General features: G+C 40.3%; 1 protein-coding gene across 2 annotated transcripts in view; it reads left to right on the forward strand.

The window, feature by feature from the left end:
* Positions 1-12226, forward strand: part of STARD13 (StAR related lipid transfer domain containing 13) — a 201953-nt gene that overhangs the window by 144409 nt on the left and 45318 nt on the right. For both annotated transcript variants that reach the window (XM_039873031.1, XM_039873030.1), the window contains exons 2-3: positions 2067-2138; positions 4355-4436. In XM_039873031.1, the coding sequence (XP_039728965.1) occupies positions 2067-2138; positions 4355-4436 (154 nt within the window). The remainder of the gene's footprint in view (positions 1-2066; positions 2139-4354; positions 4437-12226) is intronic.

Consider the following 12226-nt stretch of genomic DNA (forward strand, 5'->3'; position numbering starts at 1 on the left):
CCTGCCTTTCAGGTCTCCGCCATTTATTCTTTATGATCTGTCTCTCTGGGACTCTCCTGCTTAATACGACAGTTCCATAGTGGCAAAAGCCATAACGTAATAGAAAAGGACATACTGTTCGTGTAGTTCCCACAGAAAATTCAGACTCCTGTCCTTCTCAAAGACCTGCTAACACAAAATTAAGTAGAGCACCTCTAGAAATGAGATCTTTCCTCATTACTGACCACTGTGTTATATCAAACTAGAAAGCAAATCTGAAGCTTGAAAATTTAGAAGGCAGCAGCCTATCTGTGACTCAGTAGAAACTCACACATTTTCTACGTGTTACAGTCAGAATGTGCATTTCCTACTTCCCCGGAAATACATGTGTGATTTTCAAAGCAAAAGCCTTCACATAAGGACTCTCAAATGAGCACTAAACAGGACTTTTGAGCTATATGGTAATTGCCCTTCGTATTTTCCAAAGGGAAATCCCGAGTTGGCCAGTTTAGTACAACTCAGATGAAGTCCTTGAACTGCGCTGGGGGTGCCAGAGACACCCCTCCTGGTAGATGCTGTCCGAAGCTTTCATTTCTAGCTTAGCACCCGGGAATAATTTCTGAATAATGCATACATGGCAGGCGTGAGTACATATTAGGTCTGTGCTGGTAGCAATTATGTCAGAGATAAAGCTCCAGATTTAGAAATTGTCACTGGAATGAGAGTGGATTAGGGGATGCCAAAAGCAGCGGGCACTCTGGGACAGAAGCCACCACAGGCTCTGTTTCCCTGAATTTAAAAATCAATCTCTGTCCACGTCCGACCAGATCAGTGGGATGGGAATGTGGGTTTTTGCTCTTCCCTTTGGGGCCTGTGCAAGATCTGGCCTTTGGTCTGTTTTCCTAACACATGCCAGAGAATTGTCACATTAAACATTGTGCTAAACAGACATCGAACTTTCAACATAGATGTACGAGCTCAGACCCACAGCTGATGTTCGCGTAGGTCGCTTTATGCAGTGGTACCCAAAACTGCCCGTAGTCTCCGGCTTTGGCTGTGGGGAGAAACAAATGTCAGCGTATATGGCAACGCAGTGGCTGGACCAGGCTCCATCCCAACAGCAGAGGAAGGAGCCCGTTGTAATAGGCTGTGCAATTTCTTTTGGAGAAACTGGACTTTTGACAGATGAACTTTTCCCTTCCATTGGTATTTATCTAACAGAGCTGTGGCTGGGAAGTGGTCCAGGTTTCACAAGGTCAAAAAGTGACCTGGTTCACATCCCGTAGACTCCTCTCATCCCCCGCCACGGCTTTTCCATCCAGGCAGGTGGTCTCGTGTGCTGTGGGGACGTCCACACCAAAAATGGTTCACCCAGAGGACATATCGACCTCTTTCGTTCGGCCCTCAGAGGTTCTAGCAGCGCCATCGAACTCACAATTCAGTTCCGGATAAGGGCCCTTGCTTTTCCAGGCTGTACTCTGCAGCTTGAAGTCATTCTAATCTGCTTGATGAATGAACATCTTGTCAGAAGGCATTGGGAATTAAAGCCATTAGTAAGATGAAAGCAATCGTAATACGTTGGATTTTTATAATAGCTTTCTTCATGAGAAAATAGATTTACATAGACTCCCCAGTTGCGGTCTTTCTTTCATGATCCCAAGGGTAAAAGAATAAAGGAATGTTAATAAATATTTTTAGCCTTATCTTTGAAAAGAAAAATTTTTTAAACGATTATCAGGAACTATTTCCTGCTTCTCCCTCGTCCCCTGGTTCCCTGATATATAAATAAAGATGTGTTTTCCCTGCCTAAAACTCAGCCTTTGTGTTCTTTAATCTTCAGTTTTGTTATTATCCAAATACCTATGGGCCGACATTGAAGATAATCTTAGCAGACATATAACAGGTACTTTCCTGATACCTGCTCATTTTACGCCATTTCTGGGGAGGCTATTTCTACAGACCTATCTGAGAACAATTTCACTTTGTAGCGACTTGCACAGCGCTCGCCAGTTGCTCCTTGGATGAGAAGGTAGAGTACTGGCGTGTGGCCTTCGGACTCATGAGTTTCCCCTTCTTATATTTTTCAGAAATCGAGGCAAAGGAGGCGTGCGACTGGCTCCGAGCAGCTGGATTCCCGCAGTACGCTCAGTTATACGAGGGTAGGTCGGCCTTCCTCTCTTTCTTTTTTTTTTTTTAATTAAGTTTATTGGGGTAACATTGGTTATACAATTTTCAGGTGTACCTTATCATTTGACATCTGTATATTCTATTGTGTGTTTACCACCCAAAGTCCAGTTTCCTTCAGCTACCATATATTTGATCCCCTTTACCCACATCACCCTACCCCTACTCCCTTATATTTGACACCCTGTACCCCGTCTACCTCCCTCCTCCTCCCCCACCCCCTACCCTCTGATAACCACTAGGCTACAGTCCATGTCCATGAGTCTCTGTTTGTCCTGTTCATTTGTTGCTTTTAGGTTTGTCTCCCACATATACGTGATATCATGTGATTTCCAACTTTTCCTGTCTGGCTTATTTCACTTAGCATGATTATCTCGAGGTCCATCCATGTTGAGAACTGTATTTATCCTGTGGTGTGTTTTGACTTCCAAGACTTTTCTCCACGTTTTTTTCCCCGCTGTCTCTTTCCCTCGGCTTTGCATCGACCAGGGCTCATGCTGATGCCAGTCTGGGAATGCGCGTTGCTTCCCAAGCTTGCTTCGCTTTCCGGGCCTCGCTTTCTGCTTCTCGTGTCTTTGCCGCCGGTCCCTACTCCATCATTTCCTTCAGTCTTCTGCCATCGGCAGCTTCTCCACACTTCCTTCTTTAACTTTTCTCCTTGTTTTATTCTTCACGACTCTCAGTTTTCTTGAAAGTACGATAAATTCGTTGTCGATAGATTTCCCGAAAATCAGAAAGCTAATTATCTTGAGATCTTTATTCAGTTCTGTTCCTATGAAAATTTTGAGATATAATACGGATCAGATGTTATTTGGGGGGATGCAAATAAGGTGCTTTTCTTGCCAGTATCGTGGTTTCTTTTATCGACGGGTCATAAACTTAACTCACCTACATCTTACTTATACCTTAAGTTATAACCAAGGCTCCTAACATCTTCTCGGATAGTATGTACATATAGCAAATTAGTCAGAATCCCAACAATAAGCAGATGGCAATAACATTTATGTAGGGTGGACAGAATCAGCAAAATTAACTCGTATTCACTGGTTAATCTCATTCACTCAGAGGCTCTGTTTTACAGTTTAAAACAAAATAAAATGAAACAAAACACTTATTCTACTTCTCTCACTGAAATTCTGTGAAGATAAAGAAAAGCTTATTTCTGAATGGGCTTCAAAGGTCTAGAAACTCTGATAGAAGTTTTCATTTTAGAAAAGGAGGGATTCTTAGAGTTTTGCTCTAAGCAACCCTCCCCCACTACCCCCCCCCCACCACCAATTTACTGAAAGAGAGGCCCAAAAGAGTTAAGTGACTTGTCCGAGGTTAAAAGTTAGAAGACTCAAAATTAAAATCACAATCTCTTGAGCCTTAATGCAGTATATTATCTACTGTAATGTGCACTCTCTTTATAAACTCAAAATACTAGGCGATTTAAATGTGAAGTGTCCGTAAATGGATACAAAGTAAAGACAACCTCATTAAAAAAAGGTGCCTGTCAGATTGTGTTTAAGCCATATTCATTGAATAAATGTAATGAGGATAAGAGCAAATATTGCATAGAGCTGACAATGTGCCGGGTACTGCTCAAACCACTTCATGTAACTGTTCATTTAATATTCACAACACTATACGGTGATAATTATAATTATCACCCACTGTGGAAAAAAGTCATGAGAGTGAAATTTTTTCTTCTCTTTGGATAGAATCAGCTAGTCAAGTATTTTGCTTATACTCTAAAGTGATTCAGGATTTTGCTACAAAAGGAAAAAAACATTTGAGGCCATTGAGCTTCGAGTATTTTTAGAAATTTCCTCTCTGAAGGAAAAAAATACTCCGCCAAACTGAATATTTCATGAACTGGTCAGGAGAGAATCAGAGACCTATGCCTTGGGAAGGCTGTGAAAGCTCCGGTCCATACAGGCAAATGCCTCGATAATGATGGGCTATGACAATGCAGGCACTTAGTACTCAACCTTATCCAGGATTGAGCACTTGGTTATCCTCATAGTTCACATTTTTAAGAACTTATTGTGATAAGTTCTTAACCGTTACAACACACTCCCTATCAGTGGGGAGTAACTGCTGTTGAGATCAGTCACGTGTACAGAAACGCAGTGGCCTAAAGACGTGGGTGTCCATTCAGATAAAACAAGGCACACAAATCCCTTGTCTCTGTTCATCTCTCTTTCAGATTCACAATTTCCCATCAACATTTTGGCAGTCAAGAACGATCATGATTTTCTCGAAAGGGACCTTGTAGAACCTCTTTACAGGTAAATTATATGAAGCTTTTCTGTTTTTTTGTTTTGTTTTGTTTTTTTTCAATCGTTCACTCTCTAATAGGCATCATGATATTGAGGGGTGAGTTTAACAATTCAGTAAATATTTATTGAGTGTCTACTATGTGCCAGGCATGGGTCCAGGATCTAGTATACTACAATGAGCATGATCGGTCCCTCGTTTCATGGAGCTTAAATCTTAGTCTGAGGCTTCAGAAAATAGATTGAGAGAGAAAAAGAGAGTGAGAGAAAAAGAGAGAGAAAAGGAGAAGTTATCTCAGAGAGTGTTTAATGCTATGAAAACAGGGTGAGGATAGAGACAGTGACCAGGGCTGTGGGTAGGTTACTAGGAGTAGGCAGGACAAGTGGTCAGGGAAGGCCCTGAAAATCTCCACAAGCATGTCAGACTTGGCTGCATTTTTTGCAAAGTCAAGGGATTATATCGGAAAACTGGAATATGTAAGCTCAAGTAATTATATTGGAATATTTAAGCCTTCGCTATATGGTGGATACTATCAGAAGACCAAGATATATATATGAATAATCCCCTCCCCTCAAAGAATTTATGCTCTGGTTGGAAAAATCTAGTTGAAGATATAAAGCATGAAGCCATGAACAAATAAGTAACTATTATAATTTGAGTAATAATTTTAAAAACGCCATTATGATCAATATCCCTGAATGAGTAAATGCTGCCTGGGAGGTTGTATGCGTCTGAAGGAATTTGAAGTTTCCTATCAGAAGCCCTGGTGAGAGGTCAGGGCTGGAGACAATATTATTTACGGGAGGTGAGTCATTTCTCCAAGGCCACACAGCTAGTTAGGGCTGAACTGACTTTAATATGCAGTACTTGGAACTTGCAGTCCAATGTTCTCTCTATTACATTCTGCATTCGACATAGAAAAGATGAGAGTTTACTAGAAAAGGAATGATGAGCAAAACTTTGTCCAGATAGGAGAGATGAATGTATGTTAGGGTAGCGTGTAAATAGTCTGAGGTTCGAGGACTCTTCAACATGTATATTTTTGCATTCATAAGCTGGTCACTCCATGGTTCCTATATGAAAATAGGTCAGCATTAAGAAATGATCTCTGAATTTTCAAGGCCAACGGTGCTGTGGTTTGCTTACGTGGTTGGAAGAGCCAAGAACTCTTCAAATCACAAACGAAAGGAACAGACTATTTGGACTAGAAAACAAACAAGCACGAAATGCCACTTGTGAGCATTTATGAGAGGAATGCATGGTTTGGTTGTGATTCTTTAAAAGTAAGGAGTTAGAAAAGCCGTGTTTTTCCTTTATGACGTGTGAGGTTCACCCGGGCAGGAGCAGCACCCTCCCGGTCAGCATTTGTCCAACTCAGAGCTATTCAAGCAGCTCCGCATCCTGAGTTTTCTGTCTTAGTTTTAACTGAGAGTATTTTTACTAGTCGATTTTTTTTCAGTAGACAATTTATATATTTTAATTGCATTATATGACCCTTTTCCTCATTGAATTTTGAAAATTTATGTTTTCTTTAAATCAACTTAGCCTTTTGAGTCTGGCTTCTTTCACTTGGTATAATGCACATAAGATTCATTCACGCTCTTGTGTGTAACGATCGATATCGTTGTGGAGTAGTATCGTGTGGTATGTATATACTACAGTTTGTCTCTCCATTCACCAGTTGAAGGACATTTGAGTTGCAGCCAGTTTGGGTGGTTTTAAGACTACTATAAACGTTCATATACAAGTTTTTATGCAAGCGTAAATTCTTTGGGTAAAATCCTAGGATTGGGATTGTGAGGTCTATACGATATGTATATCTCGCATTTATAAAAAAAATCACAAACTTTTCCAAAGTAACCGTACTGTTTTGCATTTCCACTGACAATGTATGAGAGTTTCAATTGCTTCGCATCTTTGTCAGCACTTAGTATTGTCAGTTTTGGTTTTGTTTGGTTTCTAGCCATTCTAGTAGGCGTCTAGTGTTACTGTGATCTTGCTTTGCATTTCCTTAATGAATAATGACGTTGAACATCCTTTCATGAGCTTGTTTGCCATCCATGTATCTTCTTGGGTAAAGTGTCTGTCAAGTCTTTTTCTCATCTTTAAAATTTGGTGGTTTGAGTTTTGAGAGTTCTTTATATGTTCTAGATGTGTGTTCTGTAAAAATTTTCTGCCAGTCTTTTCAACTGCTTAACGGTATCTTTCACAGAAGTTTTTAATTTTAGTTAAGTTCAATTTATCAATTTTTTTCATATTTTAATGTCATATCTAAGAAATCTTTGCCTAAGATAAAGTCGCAACTGTTTTCACCTTTGTTTTTTCTCGGAAATTTCAGTCTTATATTTTATATTTAAGTCAACTATTTCATATGTCGATGGTTAATTTATTTTAAGATATGGAATATGGGTTAAGATTCATTTTTTGCATATCAACGAACGTCCCATTGGTTGATTTTTCAATGTCCCACCATGTTGAAAAAAATTATACTTTCTTTATTGAATTGTCTTTATACTGTATTATAAATCAATTGACCATATGTATATATGAGTCTATTTCTAGACTCTATTTCATCTCATTTTTCTAGGACTCTGTCCTTTCATCAATATGACACTTGATTACTTAGCTTTTTACATGTCTTAGAATCTAATAGTGTGAGTCTTCCAACTTTGCTTTTCTTTGCCAGAATTGTTTTAGCTGTTCTAGTTCCTCTGCCTTTCATATAAATTTTGGAAACAGCTTGTCAATATCTATTTTAAAAACCCTACTGGATTATTGATTTGGATTGTGTTGAATCCAAATCAGTTGGTATCTTAACAATATCAAGTCTTCTAACTTATAAACACAGTAAATGTCTATTTAGGTCTCCTTTGATTTTTTTTTTCCCAACCCTAACTTATAGTTTTTAGCGTATGGATACTACAAAAATTTCATGTTTTGTATTATAAATAGTGTTGTTTTTTATCATTTCAATTTCTAGTCATTCATTGCTAGTATATAAAATTTTTTGTATATTGCCCTTATATCTTGCAGTCTTTCTAAACTTACTTGTACTAGTAGCTTAGTCATAGATTCCTAAAGTTTTATTTCTAAAATGTAAATGAATGATTCTAAACCAAAATAAAATTTTCTATTTCATATTTTAAAATCAGGATTGCAAGGGCAAACGTTGTTTCTGATTACGTAGATCTATTCATAGGATGACGTATGTGGCCAAGCTTTGAATCTTAAACATGTGGGTAGTAAACTTATCTGCTCATTGCACGTGATCAGAGATGCTGTAACTAAGTTCTGGGCTTTTCTATCAAAGTCTACTCTTTAAAAAAAAATATATATATATATATATATCAGACTTGTTACAGAGCTGAGCCAGTATAATCGATGTGAAATTATTTAGAGATATAAAGTTCTGAATGATAATACTAGTGTCAGAAGCATCAATTAAGATGCCTTCTCCTGTAGAGCCTGTGACCCAGCTCTGATACAGCCCATAGCAAGAGCCATACAGATGTACCCCAAAGGCATCACTGCATAAACATGTGGAAGGCAGCAATGCCGGCTACCACAGTGCTCTCGATAAGGGCCCAGCTTGTGTAAAAATGGTTAGAGTGGCAGGAGGTTGTTATCATTGGAATGATTCTTATGACAGCTATGTCTCCAAAAATATTATGAAGAAAAACATTTGGCCGGAGGTGTGTGAGCTGCGATTCTCAGGGCTCAGGAGCGGGTGGGTAAAGCAGAGGCCAAAGGAGTAGTCACAGCGGGATGGTCAAAGGAAGCGGGAGAGTCAGGAGGCAGAGACGGAGGTAGATGGGCTAAGAAGAACCTGAGCGGCATTTTTCTCCTTTGTCACGAGTGCCACCGAGACAAGATTTCCCTCCCTGCAAATAGCGGAAAGTGGGCAGAAGGAAGATTTCCAGATGGAGGAGAATGACAGCTTTTTAAAAACTTTGAGATTGATGAGCACTTAATTAGACACTCGCCCACTCACATGGTATGTAATGATTGATTCTGGAGAGCAGTAAGGTGTTGTGATTTTATTCATTTTCTAACCTTGTGCACTGCAGATGTAGTGATAGAGTTGATCTCATGTTTTATTTTTAAAGCTTTGTGAGCTATACATTTTTCATGCATGTTTGAAGTGCTGACCGCATAGGGAGCCACAGCCAGAGGGCAGGTAGCTTCTGCCAGGTAGACAAATGAAGACAAGAGGGCTGAAAGGCTCCTGTAAATGTCACCCACAAGAAGTTTACTCACCTTTGGTTTCCTGGAAGTTTCTCACCCGTACAGACAGACAGTGTCCTAGGTCCCAATTTATCTGGGAGAACTGTCAAACGGTGCTCACCTTTCGATTGGCTTGGAAATATGTATTGTACTGAGGATGTGCCTGGCCCAGAATGTGTAAGTGTGTAGCTTTTCTTTTCAGGTCTCAGAAACTAGACAGGTTTGCTGTCTTTGCTGAAGGTATGAGCTTCCAGGGTTGTGACCACTTTTCACTATTGCTCCTGCAGCTCAGGCAGCACCGGCACATAGTAGGTGCTCTGTAAATATTTGTTACTGTCAGACAGAACAACACAATTTCTGTTATTTTAGCAACCACAATGACAATTCTGTTATGACGTGTTTTTTTTTATTAAGTTTATTGAGATAACATTGGTTAATACAATTATATAAATTTCAGGTGTACATTATAATTTGACATCTATATATTCTATTGTGTGTTTACCACCCAAAGTCCAGTTTCGTTCAGCTCCCATATATTTGATCCCCTTTACCCATGTTATGATGTTGTTTGATTGAATTCTTAACTGAAAAACGTTTTCCCCTGTGAGTAATGAAAAGCTAATTGCAAAACTGAGTACCTGGACAAGCTCATTGAAACCATAGCTACATCCAAATGTGGGAATAGTCAAGGTGTCAAAATCGCTTGCAGTTTGTCACCTTGAAGTCAACTTACAGTAAATCCAAGCTCTCGAACGAGACATTTAGGGAAAAGTCATATGTTCCATTAGCATTTCGATTTTCAGTATTTGCTCAGGTGACTAACATAGGGGCTCGTGCTTGAGATGATCTCTGAATTTCTGATTTAATGTTAGGCCAGTAAACCACATGCATAGCTTCTGTTGTTAATAAATACTTGTTAATTATAGCATGTATTAAACCAGTAATTTTTTGTAGAATTAGAGAATTGATTAGGATTATTCAGTGCATCTATCACAGCCTTTTATGTTTAAAAGGCAGTGATAATTAATGATGATGACTTTCATGTGGGGTGGGGGAGGGAGGAAGGAGAGTGCTGACAGAAATATTATTTATAACTTAACTCTACACACCGAGACACATATTTGATTTGAGTATGTTTAAATAACATTAAATAATGGTAGGCTTTATGAATATCGATAATATACTTTAAATACTTTCCCTTTTCGAATATTTATCACAGAAAATATACAGTGTAATAAATATACTGAGTTCCGCCCTATAATAATTTGACAATGAACCACACCGAGACCCTGGACACATCATTGGGAGAAGGATCTAGGGGTTTACGTGATAATCGTGGTCACGTCCACCTTTAAAATTCTGAGTCTAGAAATAAGTTCGAATGCCAATGAGCAGTGATTTTTTTATCTTTAAATAAAGTGTTCACTATGTACCAAGCATTACTTTAAGCATTTTACAAATATTTACTCAATCTCCATAGACACCCTATAAAGTAGGGTGTAACATCATTTCCATTTTACGGATGAGGAAACTGAGGCACAAGGATGTGACTAATTTGCCCACTTACGGCGAGTAAATGACAGGCTAGAATTCAAAGCCGGCCAGGTTGCTTCCGGAGTTTCCCAAGAGAAACTGCAAGTAATTTTTCCAAAGATGTCTATGTTGCCTCACAATTTTCTGAATTCGACTTATAAGTCCCCAGGATAGAAATTCTGCTTGCGTTTGCACCTTGTACCTCATGGAACTGCATTGAAAACATAATGGAAATAAGAGTTTAAAGCACAGATTGTTCTTTTGTGAAGAGATTAGAACCGATCGACTGTCAGGACAGCGACGGTACCTTGTCATTCATTCCTTCATTCACTTCACCAAGCCTGTCTCTCACGGGCCTCTCTTTGCTACGGGGACAAATAAGACAGCCTCCTCACCCAGAGATCCCAGGCTGATGCAGTGGTTCTCAACCCGGGGAGGTGGGGGGGGGGGGGGGTGGCAGGCGAGGCATTTTATCCCCCTCTCAATGCCTGAGCGCATCGTTGCCTGTCACAACTGGGGTGACGCTGCTGACACCTGAGAGGGAGAAGTCAGAGAGACACGGCTCAGTCTCCTCCCACGGCAAAGAATCACGGGCCTCAGATGCCAATGATGCCAGGGTTGAGAAATGAGTAAACTCTGAGCTACTTGGGCAAATGGGATAATTGCTCTTGGTACGGTTGCAGGACAGCTAATAGGGGGAAGGGTTTCAGAGGGGACTTCCTGGAAAAATGACCCTAAAAGGCCAGCAAGAATTACTCAGAATACATGAAATTGCGATGTGCCTATTATGACTTTTTAGCTTTTTTAAAAACTAAATTAATATGCAGAAAAGGTATCTTCACCCCCACCCCTGCCTCCCACCATGAACCTCACCCCAGTGTCGCCTGCATAGTATAGGGGCAGGTTTGGGGACAGACAGGTACAGACATGGTAGGATCAAAGACAGGGAATTTCACATATATATAAATTTGTATGAAAAACATTGATCTTTATATTTTAAAATGATCTCTTACGTGCCTTTCTAACCAGCTACTCAGAATGTCTTTTATATGCGTAAACTTTCAGGAACAATACTTAAGAAACTGCAAAATAGAACAGTAGATTGAGAGGAGAAGTTTATATTTTTAATGTTATTCACTTCTATATATATGTTTTAGATACTCGTATCGCATTATTAAAAACATTCGCAATGTTTTTAAAAAGTGCCTTGCGTTGCTAGATAAATAATAGATGACATGGCTAAGATTTAGTGAGTGTTTACTGTGTGTTTGATGCTATCCTAAGCTCTTACACTGTTCTCATTTAACTCACAAGAACCCACGAATGACAGGTGCTATTGTTATTGTCGTCGTCATTCGCAAGTAAGGGAGACCAGGCTCCTCCTCCTCGTTTGAGCAGCTGGGTCATTGTGACTCCCTTCTCTGAGGGGACAGCCACGGAGGGAAGGCAAGTGGAGTCTGACCAGGGTCTGAGAGGGGACGCTGTGATGAGCTGACGTGCGTCGGGAACCAGGGCTGAGTGGAGACATCCAATGTGCGGGTCTGGGGCTGGGGACAGAGGCGTGTCGTCAGCAGCATAGGCATGTATGAAGGTCCTGAGGATGTAATGAGGTCACCCAGGGACAGAAGAGATAGCCAAGAGAGCAGAGGGAAGAGGACCGGGACTGACCCCTGGGGCTCACATCTTGGGGGAGGCGTGGGAGGAGTCAGGAGCCGCCCCACAGGGCCAGGGAGTGAGTGCTCCATGCCGCCCGGCGGGGCCCCAGGCTGCTTTGGCTTCGCTTTCAGTTTTCGAACCTCTCTCAGGAATCTCTGGTTGTGACCCTTGTTTCAACTTGGACTTGTTCTCATTAGAGAAATTATCTGGATTAGATGCAATCGCTGTGGAGAGTTCAGAAGCTAAAGACACCTCATCTGACTTTTCCGCTACGGGCATATGTGAATTTAAAATTTGTCTTAAATTCCACAAACTAAAGTTGCCCAAGACAACCTGGATTTTTTTTTTAGTTCTTAACTCTTGGACCACTGGGACCATCGTCCTTTAA

Source organism: Pteropus medius, unplaced genomic scaffold, assembly GCF_902729225.1.
Source record: "Pteropus medius unplaced genomic scaffold, Ma_sr-lr_union100, whole genome shotgun sequence".
NCBI classification, from domain to species: domain Eukaryota; kingdom Metazoa; phylum Chordata; class Mammalia; order Chiroptera; family Pteropodidae; genus Pteropus; species Pteropus medius.